Here is a 16,834-nt window from a genome sequence, read left to right as displayed (position 1 = left end):
ATTTGCTTTCTTGTTGAGAAATAGATAAGAAGATTTATAACACTCTCATGTCTGTCTCATGCCTCCGCCAACAAGTCAAGTTGCTGGAAATATGGTCACAATCTCCACTTCCTGAGTTACAATGTTGAATGATAGCCATATGTGTTTTTGCAGAACATTATGAAGTCACAGTGAAGTTGACCTTTGAGCATTTGGATGTAAAATGTCATCACTTCATTATTTTATACATTTGTGTTAAATTGTGTCATAATTAGCGATTGAATTCCTGAGTTATGACCAAAAAATTCACAGTTACCAAATTAATGTTTTTGCCAAATCTAAAAAGAAGATTTTGAGATATTAAATTCAAGAGGTCATAGATGTGAGGTCACCGTGACCTTTGACCGCCAAAATCTAATCAGTTCATTTTTAGTACAAACGAACATTTGTGGCAAATTTGTAGGGATTCCCATGAGGAGTTCCCGAGATATTGCGTTCCCACAGCCAAAACCGTGTTTTGTGAGGTCATCGTGACCCTTGATCTTTGACCACCAAAATCTAAACAGTTCATCTTTGAGTCCAAGTCAATGGTTGTGCCAAATTGAAGTAATTCCCTCAAGGCGTTCCAGAGATATCGCGTTGAAGAGAATGGGACGGACGAACATATGGATGAACGTATCGGCGGACAGACATATGGACGGAGGGTTAGATGGAAAAAATAGAATTCCTCCGGCCCTGACTGTCGCCGGCATGGCAGCATAGCAAATATTTTATAAATGACAGGCTACAAATAGTAGATAAAGACGCCAACTGCTCAGCCACACCACCCTGCAGAAAACTGAGAACATGGACAATGGCTGCTGCCTACCTTGTCCCCCTCTTGATACAGTAGCCTTCACATTGGAACAACCAATTTCCTTCACAAGAGAACAGTTTGTAGCACAATGCATTGTACAGCTGGTCTACGGGATAATGGGTCAGAATACTCTGTGTGAAATACAGTTTGACAGCTTTCCCCTCTAACATAGGCTTATACGCGGTTGGCTGCTGTAACCGTAGTACTATTGTGTTTTCTCACATTTTCTGAAGTGAATGAAAGTAAAGCAGTATGAGCCCGCTGTCCCTTTCTCCCTTTCCTGTCCTGTTGCTCCCTCTCTAAATCTCCTTCTTTCTCTCTTTTCTGTCTTTTACTCCCCCTCTTTTTCACTTTCACTCTTGAATTTTAAAAGTATTGTTGTGCTACGTAACCTTGAATTCAAATCAACTTTATGTAACATAATAAGGCATCCATTCTGGTTTTCATTGAGCTTCCTTGAGCCTGAGTGCTGCAAAAGCTTTCTCCTCTACTACCACATTCATTGTCCCATTTCTCAAATATGACAAATTAAATATAATATCGTCACAATTAATTGTTAATGTGTGACTTTTGTACTCCAACATAGACATATGTTTACTCAATGGGCTTTATTGTGCTGCATAGGTCACTTTTTCTGTTGCATAAAGGCCCTTGTGTTATATTCCCACTCCTTCCTTGACTTACAATTTTTGGCAATATTCTGTCCCTTCCCAATACAGCCACATAGTTCAGATGGAGGTTATGCTGACTCTGAACTGTGGGGCTCGTACTTGCCTAATCAGAGAGAGTTTTGCATCTGCCTCACTGCACCGGGCTAGGACGCTCGATCCCATCCGAAGCCGAGAGGCTCGCTCCCTAAAGGGGCGTGGGATATGCTTGACAGTCATTGCATACACCTTTTGACACCCCCTCACCTCCGAAGTAGTAGATTACATAGAGCATCTACTCAGTCTTGCAAGTCCGGACAGTGTGCACTTTTCAGATTGACACAGTAATTCATCATGGCAGGTCTCTACTTTCCTATGATAGACCAGCTGCTTGTGAGCGGGCATGACAATGTATTCTTATTTCTTTTCGTCATTCTGTCCATCCCTTCCTCCATTTGTGCCTCCCATGAACAAAGTCACTCAGGGACCCGGGGAAAGGAGGCCATGCGTCAGGGGAGGGCCACTGACGCACTGTAATCCATTTTGTTTCGCTCCCTTTCCTTAGGTCTCCCATTTCTTCTGCACTGATAGCTGTTGCATTTGCCATGTCTTGGTATCTCTTCCCAAGGAAACTGTGATAAGGGAGAGGAAAATGACATGCTAACATTTTTAAGCCACAGTGGAATATGTTTCACTTCAGCTGTCCCAGCAAAGTCATGATGTAGATTGAACATGTGTTGAGTCAGTCAGGCTTTCAACAAGTAGTGATAGTAAATCATTAACAACAATAATGATTGTTTTGTTTTCCTCTCCAGAGCTGGCATTTGCATGGATCTTCAATGAATACCCATACTTCGTCCAACAAGACAGTCGTCGGTTCATCTCTCAAGAGACAGGGAGTCTGTATATCGCTAAGGTGGAGCCCTCAGATGTGGGAAACTATACCTGTGTGGTGAACAACACCGTCACGAGGGAGAAGGTGCTCAGCTCTCCAACACCACTGGTCCTCAGAATTGACGGTAAATGTTATATACCTTTACTTTGTACCCTGCATCTTCATTCTTCCATCCTATAATGTTCTGTCAATTGCTCATGATATTTTTGGCTTTGGGCTTCGTTCACGTTTTATATAGCTTCAACACTAATCATTTAAAGGTACCATATTTTACAGTTCTCCTGTGTTTTATTTAGTGTTGATCCATAAGAAGATATATTTGTGGATTTAAGAACCAAAAACCATCTCAATGTAGTTTTACATCTCCTCTCTCAGGCTTCTCTCTGGAGCTGTAGTAACAACAGGTCAGTGAGCCAATTAGAAGAGAGGAGGCTCTGAGCCTCTCTTGTGATTGGCTGACTGGTTTCTGAGTGATTGAATAAAAACATAGCAGATTTCAGGTAAACACTAAGAGAAACCAGATCCTGCAAGGTTGGGTGGTGGGTCTGGCAGGGCTGGGTTCGGGTCGGGCTGAGAGAGGTGACTGCTTTGTTATGACATCACAAAGTTACAGAAATGATGACAGCTCGTTTTAAGGCTCAGTTTCTGAATACAGGCTGTGTGCATTTCTCTGTGGACTGAGAGATTTGATACTTTCACTGTATTGATATAAAACTTGGACTTGTTTTATAATCAAAAAAAGATATTGGAATGTCACTATCTATAATACCAGACTTTAAATAAATATTATAATGGTATTGGGAATAATACATGTTTATTAAATCTTCATGTCAGCTAATACCCATCTGTGGGTGTGGGTAAGCAGTAATTTTGCCATGGTGATTTAAATTGTGATTATTTTCATTTAAGTTACAGGCCTGTATTTGTGGGCCACATATAATTTCACTAAACACAATCATATCTTGTTTCCACATGTATAGAATCTGATGAAATAATACAGATGACTGTTGTTGAGAGTTCAAACCAGTCAGTCAGAGAGAAGTACCCTCTTCAGTAAACTTATTTAGTCTTCAATAGAAAAACTGACCACTTTAGCTCTATATATAAAAATGTAAAAATGTAAAGCTGGTGTTACATTCATAGATATCAGCTTCATAGTTTGTCAGTTATGACAATAATAATAAAAAAAAAGTCACATCTGACAATGTTTGATGACACCTAATGCCACTGCTGACAGGTCTGTACTTAGGCTGTTTGAGCTAATGCTAATGTTAGCTCCACAGACTGACAGGACAGACTGCTTCATAGTGGAGGTCTCAGTCTCAGATGAAATGATGCTCTTAAAAGTTAAACTGGTGCATTCTGACAACTCTGTTCACCAGCTGTCTGTCACTCACATTTTACAACTACTGAGCTAACTGCTAGCTACCTGTCTGATACTGACGTGAGACAATGACCTAGATTGTTTATATAGAAAAAAACTTGCCACTCACATCTTTTATAAACAGTAAAAACACACAACCAAGTCCATATCCTTTTTTACAAATGACAGATTGGCGTTTCTTCTTACACAAAAAAAGTGATGTTAATACAGCTGAGTACATTTACCAGTGGACATCCTCATTATAGACAGAGAAAAATCAACAGTTGCTGGTTCAACCTTTAATTTGCAACATGTGAAGACCCAGTGCAAATAAAGTTCCTGCTCTTGTAATTTGGAAATTGCTCTCTCTTAAATCGCAGTTTCAGTATCAAAAGAATTAATTAGTACGCTACGTATCACAGATGATTGAGCAACGTTTCACTGAATATATTTCAAAAGGATTTGAGAGCCTGTTTGAGTATACTCAATATACACAATTCTGTTGAAAAAACCCAACTTTTTATGATGTAAAAAATCACCAGAATAATACTTAGATATCGAAATCTTCAGTCAGCACTGTAATAGGTTTGTGGCAACACTTTCTATAAGGCAGCCTTTATAAAGGGTTTGTGAGTTTTAACTATTAGCTTAAAAATATTATTGTTTTAACATTTAGGGAATCTAACAGAAAAGTTACATTCTATTCTTCAGAGTACCTTTGGGGTTACCAGGTTGTGAATCATCTCTTCCTGCTTGGTAAAGTAAAAATGTTGTTGCTCTCTGTGTTGTGTTGATGGAGACCCAACTCCATATTCTGTATTTTTTCCTCGCTGATACAGCTTTTATAAGTCTTCAGTGACTCTTATTCTGAAAACATCCACAGGACCCCGAGTGCGCTCTTGCTGCCAGACTGTGGGGTTGTAATTGGTAATAGTAAAGGGCATACTACTATCTCTGCGAAGAAGTCTTTGACCCCTTCTAGTGATGTGAATATAAATAAAGTCATAAATGAAGTCGAATTGCCACAGGTGATAAATCTCTGCTCAGCAAGACTTTCCCCTGATGTGTTCACTGAATCTTTTATAAGACACCTCTGATTTTTTTTTTCCTCTTTACCTGCCCTTCAGTGGTCACTTTTGCTCCGTGCGCATAAAGACTTTTGTGTTAGCCGTCCCATTGTGTTACTGCTCCCCCTTTGATCCAGTGCATGTGTAATGTCTGCTGTTAATCACTGATGTAAAAAGCTTGTCGTCTATTGTCTCCTTTTTGTAGGAGTAATGGGTGAATATGAACCCAAAATAGAAGTTCATTTCCCTGATTCGGTTCCAGCTGCAAAGGAGTCGGTAGTGAAACTGGAATGCTTCGCTCTGGGAAAGTAAGTCAGCCCTATTGTGTTCGTGTGACATAAGCTGTAGGCTCATTCATGCATGAATTACTGCTACTCAAAATGATTTAAGGATGCACAAGCGTAACATTACTCATTCTCAGATTCATCAATCCACAGTAGGGCGAGGGGCCGCCACATGAAAAGACAAGGGAGCAGAAATCAGAGTTTCTTTTAAGAGCTTCTGAAATCTGAGCGATCACAGTTTGATTTGTAGGGAACAATAATTCCCAAGGCTTTTGCTTCAACTACTTTTTCTTCTGTACTTAATCACACTTTGATCACAGAGACTGACAGTTGCCATCACGGGAACTTTTTGTTCCTCTTTTGTAGCCCCGTCCCAGAAATCAGCTGGAGGAGAACCAGCGGCGTCCCTTTCCCCAACAAAGTCAAAATGAAGAATTCAAACGGCGTCCTTGAAATCCCTAATTTCCAGCAGGAAGACGCGGGGACGTACGAATGTACGGCGGAGAATCGGCGAGGCAAAAATGCTGCGCGGGGTCGTATTTCATTCCATGGTAAGTGAACCGTTTCAAATTGAATGACAGTGAATGCATGAAGATGCAGAAATGAAAGTGCGCCTGTTACAGATAGACACATTTGAACAGGAAACATGCATGGACCAGCAGTTTGAATCTCATTTGTTGGACAGAAAACCCATTTGTCTACAGCGTGAGGGGCATAATGTCGCCTTGGAATTGCAGGATGAAGCTATTGATTCTGGCTGTAAAAGTGAATATTATTTTATAGGATTTTCCAGTCAATAATCAAACCTGTTTACAAACCTGTGTTTTTCATTATGTTTATAATCCACTTGTCAAGTTTAAACTTTGATGATTTAATGCAAGGCTGCTTTAACTGCTTTATGATTTTCTGACACCACTCCTTACTAATCCACTACTTCTATAATTAAAACACATGTTTGAAAAGGTAATCCTCTCATTTTTTCCAAGCTAAACCTCACTGGCTCCAGACAATGACGGACACAGCTTTGTCCATCGAGGAAAATCTCTTCTGGGAGTGTAAGGCCAATGGAAAGCCTAAACCGTCCTACAGCTGGCTGAAAAATGGGGAGCAAGTGACGGCAGAGGTATGGAGATCTGTTCAGTTTCCCACTGTAATACAGAGCGGTGATGAGTTAAAACCTGAGTAAATGTGCTTAGAAGCATACTGAATGCAGACCAATGTGGTTTAATGAGTATGAGAATGGTGTTCCCGTAAGTGTTCCCGTTATCCTGACTCTCCACCATTGTAATCGGCTTTCATTTTTAAATCACTTTTGCACTGACTAGCTACTGCATTTACACCTGGTTGAGATCCAAACAGAGTGTGAGCTAGACCGCCTCCAGATATGGTCTAGCTGATCTGATGACAGTCTTATCACAGTGTGTTTTGTGGGCATTTACACTGTATACATTATAATAGGCATTTTTTTTGGTTATATAGGTAAGACATCCAGGTACAGACTGCAAGTTAGGGCCAGATGTAAATGGGACCTTGCTGTGTGTTCAGACTTTTGACTGTAAATAAAGATGGATGCAGCCTCTGCGACATCAGCCATAGGTTTCTGAAGAGCGGTTTTTAAGCTTAGAGTGAGCTGCACCACTGTTGCCATCTTGGCAGTGCCTGACTCCACCCCTAACTCCCAGCTAATTGAAAAACGGGCAAAGAGGTGGGACGTGTGTGGAGCCGAGACTTGCCAGTGCCTGCCGGTTTGTGGCAAGCATGCGTTCACCCACCTGTTGCTCAAAGCAGCATGCCCTCAATTACGCAAAACATTAAGTCTTAACAAAATTTAAACAGGCAAGTTATATAAAAATTCACCCCCTGTTCGGATGTCATGAAGGAGGAAATTAGCTATAGAGACCAAAACCGTTTTTGTTCCAGGCTGTAAACATGTTTATTTCTGTTGTAAAATTGTGCATTTTAACATGGGAGTCTGTGGGGATTTACTCACTTTTGGAGCCAGACTGGAATCTATTGAGAAACTGCAGTTTTTATCACTTTTTTGGGGGGCATTTTTGCCTTTATTGTGATAGCACAGTGAGAGACAGACAGGAAAGTCAGGCAGAGAGAGAAGGGATGACATGCAGCAAAGGGCCGCAGGCTGGATTTGAACCAATGGCCACTGTAGTTAGGGCTAAGCCTATGCGGTACGTACTCTACCAGGTGAGCCAGCGAGGCGCCCCAGTTTTTGTCACTTATGTGTTGGCTTCATTTTTCAGCCCTGGAGGTTGCCATTTGGTTCAGAACGAATGCCAGGTGTATTTTAGAGGCAGCACGATTGTATTCAAAGTCCATGGAAAGACGCAGTCAGATGCAAATTTGAGTGCCTGAGCCGAAAATGTTTGAACTTGAACAAAAAATCTGCATAAATCCTGAGGATTTATGAATCTATTTGATAAATGCAGAGAGACATGAGTGCAGAGTTCAGTCAACACCACACAGACACTGTTGGTGTGTAATGTTCCTAGCTAGCTTATGGCTTACATGAACTTGTTTGAAACCCTAATGGTCTAGTGGTCATATTTCTATAAATAATGTGTAATGTCTTAATTTCTTTTTGACACAGGCTTTTGCTGTCCTTTTCTCGGACTTCCCTTTCTCTCTTTTCAGCCAGAAGATAATGTTTGATTGTTTTTATTCCTCACTTCTAAACAGACCTTTACGTGTAAAAACAGGGTGTCCATTTAAAATAGCAAACAACAAAACAGGTGCTTACATTTAATTTGCTGCCAAATTCAAACTTGACTTGGGTCACTCTGAAGGTGGTTTTGTGGTAACTGTGTAACTCACCGGTATATTCAATTTGACTCAGGCCAAGCCCTCTATTTGCATCTATAATTTAGACAGCACTGTAAGAAGCCACTCCCCCTGCAGCAGAGAGGATCTCTAACTAGCTCATTGGGCTAAAAATCTTAGTCTTGAGTCATCATCCCGGCTATCATTACAGTTTTTCCGACTGAACAACCACAGCAAATAAATGACTTTTTAATATGCTGCTGGTGCTGTTCTCAACATTGCTTCTTTTCTGCGTATCTAAAATGCAGGTTAGCGGCTTTAGCCACTCACCCTTGCTCCCCGTCCCCTCCCCCCATTTCCAAGCTGAACATACGCAAAATGCCACGAGGCTCTATAGGCTCCTTTTCTTTTCTCCTCTCCTGCTGTCCTCCTCCCTTCATGGTGCCCCGGTAATTGCTGCTGTGCCTTTGGACATAATAGACTGGCCTTGCAATGGATATGCATAACTGTTTTCTCTCTCCTCCTCAGGGCCGGGTACAAATCGAAAACGGGGCCCTTTCTATAGCTGCGTTAAACCTGTCAGATTCCGGGATGTATCAGTGTGTGGCTGAAAACAAACATGGCATTATTTATTCCAGTGCCCAACTAATGGTGTTAGGTAAGCTTGCCTCCCTCCCTCTGCTTTTATCCTGCTTATCTGTCTCTGCGTTTGATCATCTCCTAAGATAAAAACCAGCAGCCTGCTACAGCTCTCCTCAGCAATCAGTCTGCAGACTCATTTGATGTCACTATGGGCTCTGCTAGCAAAAAATATGAATCTGATGGAGTGTCTCATTTTACTTTGAGTCGTTTCATCATATTGATTTCGATACTACAAACGCATTGCTTTGTGGCATTATGCGTGCTTTCTCATGTAGATGGGGTATTGATTTATTTGTGAAGCTTTGATGACTTCCATCTGACTAAGACTCCAGAAATTCAACATGTGATGAAACTTGGGTCCAAATGGCGGTTGACAAAATGTGATGATGAGCGTGGATAACGGCTGCAGCCTCTGCAGGGTGAAGGTGATCAGGGTGGATTTTATAGTCGAAGGGTGGGGTGGCAGGTGGGTGCATTGACTTTGGCCCATAGGCTTTTCATGCTGTGTTCACACTGAGACAGCATGGCTGATCTGCATAGGTTTAGCTTGCTTATGTTTTTTTAATTTCACACCCTTTCTCTGCTCTCTCACAAACAGCTTCACCTCCCAGTTTCTCCAAAAGTCCGTTAAGGGCCCTGCTAAAAGCTCGCTCAGGCAGCGAAGTCACTCTTGAATGCAAGCCTCAGGCCTCGCCCCCAGCAATTAGCCTGTGGAAGAAAGGGAATGAGATCCTGCAGAGGACTGAAAGGTAGGATAAAAGTCCAAGTGCATATTCCGAGCAGGTTTCGTTCACAGTCACTGCAGGCCGACTTGTTTTTATAGTGTATTTGGCATTTGTGCAGATGCATAGAAGGAAAGGCTAATGAGGAGAAGGAGAGCAGGGCACCCACCACGAAAATTGCACATGGCTAATGAACTATGCGCACCGTCATGTGCAAATAGCTTGGCGTGAGGGATGTAGATGCTAGCTGGTGGTATCAACAGTGCATGCATGAAATATTTAAGAAGATAAAAGATTAGCAAATGGAGTCACTGCTGAAGATAAAAGTATATCTGCCTTTAGATAAAAGAAGTAAAACAGAAGCAGTTGCACTTGTAATTACCTGAGGTAAAAATGTTGTACTTTGTCATGACAAACGAATACAACTTGATTCATGCAATCACTAAAGCTGCAAAAACAAAAATCTCACTAGATGAAAAACTCCACACACAGACATGATGCCAACAATGAGCAAACTTAAGGTGCCACTTAAAGCGAGATAAAAGTGGTGCTTGATTTAGTTTGTTGTCCATCTCAAGTCTGATTTTTTATTGAAGCCATCAGGAGATGAATTTGAGCTACTGAATAGATTTCAAACAATACTAAACAACTAATTAAAGGTGGAAAAAACCAAAAGCAAATCAGAGGCAAGAAATGACACATTTGAGCAATTTGCACACTTTTCATCATCCTGATTGGAGGGAGAAGAAAAGCTTTGATGGTGACTGAACCTTGCTGCAAGTTAGCACACACATATTGAAAATTTGTCGCTCACACACAAAAAAACACACAGGCAGGACAGACAGAATAAAAACAAACCAAACACACGCATCCTAGCGCACTGTAGAAATGCTTTACTTTGTGCTTTTTGAATCATTTCTATGCTGCTTATTCAAAAGGAGGTCTGAAAGAGAACAATGTGAGCAAAGCATCTTGTCAAAACAGCACAGAGGCTCTTTAGTTGGCTCCAGATGGGGAGTTGCAGCTATGGCTGCAGAAAATTGGTAAAATTCCCAAGCTGAATGACATTTAGCACACTGTATGTGAAGCCCACATACCCTTTCAAGGTGCGCAACACTGGATGTATGAGGACACTGGATGGGGAATGTTTTCTCCTATATGCAGTCACGCTGTAAATTGGAACAGTGTTTAGAAAATGAACTGAGTACACATTTTGTCACTAAATACCAAATCAGTTAAAGGTAGCTTCAGTCAAATTATGAAGTACATATTTTGACAATTACCCCATCGTGGTTTCTATCCATGCAGAGAGCTTTAGCTTAATTTAGAGATATCAATCTCTGAAATAAATGCCTCCGCCCCACTGTCCCTTGTTACCCTGGATAATCTACAGAACACACTGTCAGCAGTTTTTATCTGGACTATTTCTTTGGTAGAAAATGGCTGCAACGAAAACAGTGTTTACAGTGAGGTCTATGATTTATCCAGACGTTGCTTCTGGAAGACACATTGCTGTTGACGTTTTTTTCTATGTAGTTTTTCAATTCTTTTGAGCGCCACAAACAAAATTCTATTCACCATCGTTCCCCTGGGGGTTGGAAGCTGAGCGCTCTGAGGCAGATACCTTTGTCCAAAACCTGGGACAAATAAAATACAAAATATCTGCAAGGCTTTAGGTGACTCAACAATTTAGTGGGTCAAAATCTGAGGTTTGTTTTCAGAAAATGGCTATTTCTAAGCAAAATATCACAGTATTACATAAGACGTAACTATGTGGTACATGATGACATATTTTTTTGTTGTTTCTTATAGGTTAGTATGAACTTTAGAGTGCACTGTTTTCTGGGACACTATGTTTGCTTATGCAGCACTGTATTATATTATGTATTATAGCATGTCCTGGGCTTATCCAGCCAGTGAGTGACCCCCCCCAGCATGATAGAGGTTCCTCTCTGACCTTAGCAGCATAAAGCCTGTAAAGCACATTTTATTTATTCATTGAATTATTCAGCATTTCTGTTTGTAAAGTATTTCTTTATTCAGTAATGTGTCCATGAGTTTAGCTTACCACTGAGTCAGTGTGATGGGTCACCCTACCTGCTGCTAACCCGCCTCAAAGAATTTCATTTTTCTAGGCTTTAGGGGAAAGCTTTAAAGTACCAGGGTCAAAGTGCTTTTTGAGTGGCTTTTCCATTTTAACAAGAGTGTGATTCCAGTAGAAACACCATACATTAAGCTTAGGCTACTACATGGAAATTAATAACAATTACATTGAAATAAAATATCACGATAATAATGAATATCACCACAAAATAATGACTACAGTCAGCACCACAAAGCTCAGCACTTCAGTCTATCTGTACTCTCTGCACCTTTGTCAGTACAGTAAAAAGCTGTTCTCCTACCCTCAGGATTACTTTGCTTCCCAATGGAACATTAAAGATTGCCAACGTAACCAGACGGGATGCAGCCACCTACACGTGCATCGCTAAGAACCAGTTTGGGACAGCAAGCACAACTGGGAGGCTGCTTATCACCGGTGAGTCCTTCTCTTCTCCATCAACAACATCCAAGAAAGGAAATTCACTCTCACTAAGTTCTGCCTCCCCCTTATTTATTATTATATTATGCCTGTTATGCTATGTCTGTCAAACTTTCATGCTACTGCACATATATAGTATCCACTGATAATGGTGGTAGATTTGCCTCTCAAGTTTTGTTGAAATGTTTGAAACAATGGGTTTAACAGAAGAAAAGAAAAGCAGATTCTCATTACTAACTGGCAGCTGTTGATTTGGATGCCTGTCATTAACAGATTTTATTAGCTGTAGCTAGCCTGCTAACTAACTTGGTAAAACTCCTTCTCTTGCTTACTTCTTAAAGGAGCTATTTGCAAGTTTTGCTAATGCTACGTAGCCAGCGTTACAGTTAGCAGCTGTCTATGAACCAGTCTAGAAGAAACGTTGTGAGTTCAGCATCAAACTTCATTCCTTTACTCGCCAAGAACGGTCTCCAAGCAATTCAAATTTTGAGTCTTGTCTCCATTACGTCTTTTCTTCTACTGTATTTAGCATGCTAACCAGCTAGCCCCAGCCCGTCTCATCATTTTCTGATGGCAAATTAGTGTAGCCTCCAATCTGCCCTGAAGATGTAGCGTTGCTCAGAGGGTGTATTATAACCTCCTGTCTTGTAAACGCAACAATGGCTGAGTGACAGCCACTACAACCTGCTCCAGCAAGAAACCATGTTTGACATTTTAGACCCCTTTAGTGACTTGCTGCGCACTGCTTGTGAGAAAAAATAAGAAAGATATTCTGTCACCTCTTACTTTCTCTCTGAGTGATCAGTTTACATTCAAAGCACAGTATGGGGATTTTGTCAGTCAAAGTCATGGTTATAAAATCAGGATTTTAGCAGTACAGAGCAGCAGCATGGAAATGGCTTGGAAGTGACTGCTGGTTAACATGTAGTCTTAATGGGCTGTGTTTGAGTCACCATTTCATACTTGTTCTGCTGTCTGAAAACAAAAACAGAAAAATATGTAAATGAGAACAGCTTTATTGGGAATTTGGCTGTATTAAAATGCTGTATATGTGAGCTCAGAGAATAGGAGAGAAGCAAGCAGATACAAAGCGCTGACACCATCTGACACTAGACAAAATGCAAATACGACACAATTATGACACAAATATACCAATTAGCACATTGAGTCATATAGCGACATTTAACAACTTGTTGAGCAGGCTTTAGCTACTTTCCATTGAAAGTAGTTGGCAGAAGGCTAACGTAGCTTAGCACAAAGATTGGAAACTGGGAAATGGTCAAATTCCCTTTCAGTTCTTTCAAAATTAAGGTAAAAGCAACTCTCGTTGATGTATGGCTTGAGAATAGCTTCATTCATATTGTTTTATATGCAAGTGATATTGCATGTGGCACACTAACAGCCAAGTTTATAGTCAAATTAATATGGCTGGTATACATTATGCAAAATAGCTGTTAAGCAAGCAACAAAGCATTATCCTTGATTTAGTTAAAGGTCATTATTTATGAATGCAGTGACATAACATATTCATGTAGTCCTCCGGTTTAATCTGTTGTGTGTGTAGCCACCTGACTTATTTTTCTTATTAGCTTCTATTCTTCTCACACACTGACAGCTGAACCATTTAATGTCATAGAATTTAATTACTGTGACCTTTCATATACATACTGAGAGGCCTCCAATCCACCACAGTCACCAGTGGGAATGTGCTCCCATCGCTATAATCCCGTTTCAAACATTTTCTTCCAAATTGATCCTGGAACATAAAGTGCAAACCGGAGATGTCATTAAATGTTGCTAATGGACAGGCTTGGAATTTAAGTGCTTATTAAAAATCAGGAAAAGCACACATCCATGGGTAATTTAATGATGGTGGCTTGATTTATCTGTGAATTGGAGTGAGGTGGCAGTTGCAGAGGTCACGGTGGTGTTAAAGGTTCCCATGGCAGGGATATTAACATGCATACACTGTCGTCTGTTGTCTGGCCAGAGCCCACCAGAATCACCATGAGGCCTACTAACATGGAGATTATTGTTGGCGAGAGCATCGTGCTACCCTGCCAGATTGCCTGCGATCCAGCTCTGGATGTCTCTTTCTCGTGGGCATTCAACGGCCAGCTCATCGACTTCCAGCGAGACAGCAATCATTTTGAAAGAGTGGGCGGGGTGAGTCATCTCAAGCATTAAACTCAACTACTTTCTGGCTGTTCTGGGATTAATTGGGACATACTGTGTGGTGTGCAAGGGTATGCTCTACTGCCCTGCCGAGGGCTTCTCAGACACCAATAACACCCAAGCAGGGAAATTTATGACTCATCCATTTTGAAAGTTTCCCTGTGGTCAGTGGCGGACAGCATATCAAAAATACAAGAGATATCTATTAAGAATCACTTACATTCTTTCATTCATACGCCGTAAAACCCTCAAGGGATGGCACTATCAGGTCAGTAATCGGTATCCTTACCTTTTGAACTGGCTGTGTGAGCTGCCATGTGTAACACTTCTAAAAATATATTAGTGAAATGCCATTTCAGTCATACAGAGGGTCCTCATTAATAAATTCTTTATACTTTTCATCCCTTCAGCTTCTAATTCTCGTACCTCAAGGGAGAACATTTTCTTATTATCTCTCTCTTCCATAATTGAATTTGCATACCTATTTATGAATCTTGAGCCCCAAAATAATTAAGTAATGAGCTGGCTGGCATTCACCAAGGGCAGGCCTGGCACGAGTTAATGTTCATTTGAAATCCTTATGTCTTGAAATAATGATAAGTGATGACTCTTTGTTGAATATTTGTTCCTTTTGATGAAGGGCAAAGCTAATTGTTCAGAGCTTGTCAGTATGAAATTACTTCACACAATCTTTTTGCTTTTTTATAGTGTAATTTATCATCCAAGGTCAGCAGTCTAATCACTGCAATTCACATGTTAAAGGTTGGCATCATATCTGAATGCCCTCACCGTGTTGTGGACATGCCAAATTCATATGTTCATAAATGCAAATGGCAATTACTATTGACATTGAACTGTGTGTAGGCATAAAATGAGATATAGTTTTCACAGAATCTGTTTCCCCCTGTCCAAAGAGATTACCAGCCCCTTGATCAACAGCTTTTGATGAATTAATTAACATAATTAAGGCAAATATGCCTCATCACTTCCTTCCTGCCAAGCCAGGACGCCTTGCTTTCAAATGCGAGCTCCCAGGTCGGCCAGGTGGCGGCTGACACTGGAGAAAAAAATCAGTCGTGGCGGGCAGCGGGCAAAAAACTGTCTGGTGAAAGGAGAGGAGATGAAAGGAAGGGAGGGGGGAGAGAAAGGATAGGAAGAGAGTTAGTCTCTTTAGCCCATGGCCGCAGAGAAGTGCCATTCAGTTCAGCTCTGCTTTGTCAGGTGCTTCAGAGAGGTGGAGATCTACGGGCGTTCATGTCCAACCACTGCAGAGTGAAGCTATGATCACCAGCCACCGGGGGTGATGAAATCTGCTATGACTGCAGTGAGTCTTACCCCCAGGAGACTCGTTTCTAAAGCAACACACTCCTTTTCACAGGCTGACATACTTAGTGACAGAGCACTTAAAGCGGTGACTTTCAGGAGGTAGATCCCCTATGCACAGTCAAAATTAGACCAGAATAATGGTGTTTGAACAAATATGTTAATACAACCTTGTAAATTACTTTTTACCTTGGTGTCATTTTAAAGGTTGACGCCGCTAAAATTTTATAATTTTCTTAATGTCAAAGAATCCAACCAGAAGCCCAAAACCAACAATGAATTGATCCCCCTAAAGCAATGTGACAGGTTCAGTGCATGTCACACTGTGCAAGATGGGTCTAATAATATCTTGGCTGCAATCTGTGTGTCAGAAGTTTAAGGCATGTCAGACTGTGTGATGAATGCTTGGTTAATTGTACTGCAGCGATATCTCGTGTTTTGAAAATGCAGATAAAAAAATACAAGCTTTGGCCATAGCGTTGACCAATGTGGTATCTACAGCACCTGTACAGAATATGTGCATGGGTACATTTTGTCACACTGTGGCAATTGGGTCCAAATTTCAGACATTTTTCCACAAGCTGCCTTTGGTCACCAACACTCAAAATTAGCTGTACAATTTTGGAAAGATTTTTCCCGTCTGGGAAAAGTTCAAAATTGCACAGAGCAGACAGGCAATTATTGTCTGTGTACCCAAAGCTTGACGTGGCTTGTTACTCTGTGCCGCAGAGCTCTATATTGTTGTCCAAAAACTATTTTAAAAAAACATGAGTGAGTCACACTGTTGCTCTGGATGACACAACGATCATGGGCACTGAAGTTTATTTTGAGTAAATCCTTTGTATGTGCTGTAACTACTCACTAGCAAGCCAAATGTGTGTTAATCCATGGCAGAAAATAGTCCCCAACAGATGAACTATTAATTCCTGTTTGAGTAACATTTGTGTAAAACTACATTGCCAAGCAGTTTTACGGGCATTGCTTTAAATTAAACTGTAATTGAACTATAGTATTGGTTATATGTTTTTAAGAATCTATGTCTTCAATAGAAACTATTGGCTTGGGGCTGAGAGGCTCACACAGGGAAGGGAATATGTTTTTAAACTGAGAGACAAACTAACACTTTGGTGGTTTTGTTTGTGGCGTGGGATTTGTTCACAGAAAAATGAAATATCTAGTAGTAGTAGAGTAACACCAGTCTTATCTGTTAAAAATTGTCCCTCACCAGCCACAAATAATACAACTGCCCTTACACACATGAGAAAGTTAGCAGTATTTGTTGTGTTCTGTTCCCTCATGGCCACCACTTGCATGCAGTTTATGTAAAATAATATTTGCTCTTTACACTGGGAGTTATACTCACTATACTTGCTTGAGCTTATGTAATTACAGAATAATTAGGATTGTCTTGCCAATTAACTAGACTTTGTTTGTTTTGTGTGTCCTGTGTATAGCTGGTAGCTGTTTGTAGGGGGTGGGGGGGTTGGCGAGGGGGGGGCTGGTTTGTTGGGTAGAGCCTGAAGGACAGCCAATAGCGTTATTTGTGCAAAGTACATCTGCCATG

The 16,834-nt window shown here is 40.9% G+C and overlaps 1 protein-coding gene across 1 annotated transcript in view; it reads left to right on the top strand.

The window, feature by feature from the left end:
• cntn3b (contactin 3b) overlaps window positions 1-16,834 on the top strand; it is a 54,453-nt gene that overhangs the window by 25,683 nt on the left and 11,936 nt on the right. The window contains exons 6-13 of the mRNA XM_023424804.2: window positions 2,298-2,501; window positions 5,013-5,115; window positions 5,458-5,642; window positions 6,078-6,214; window positions 8,395-8,524; window positions 9,107-9,257; window positions 11,642-11,769; window positions 13,763-13,938. Coding sequence (XP_023280572.1) covers window positions 2,298-2,501; window positions 5,013-5,115; window positions 5,458-5,642; window positions 6,078-6,214; window positions 8,395-8,524; window positions 9,107-9,257; window positions 11,642-11,769; window positions 13,763-13,938 — 1,214 coding nt within the window. The remainder of the gene's footprint in view (window positions 1-2,297; window positions 2,502-5,012; window positions 5,116-5,457; window positions 5,643-6,077; window positions 6,215-8,394; window positions 8,525-9,106; window positions 9,258-11,641; window positions 11,770-13,762; window positions 13,939-16,834) is intronic.

Source organism: Seriola lalandi, unplaced genomic scaffold (genome assembly GCF_002814215.2).
Source record: "Seriola lalandi dorsalis isolate HSWRI2012SDOR001 ecotype SW California unplaced genomic scaffold, Sedor1 jcf7180002054748, whole genome shotgun sequence".
NCBI lineage: Eukaryota > Metazoa > Chordata > Actinopteri > Carangiformes > Carangidae > Seriola > Seriola lalandi.
This window is presented reverse-complemented; position numbering and strand designations above follow the sequence as displayed.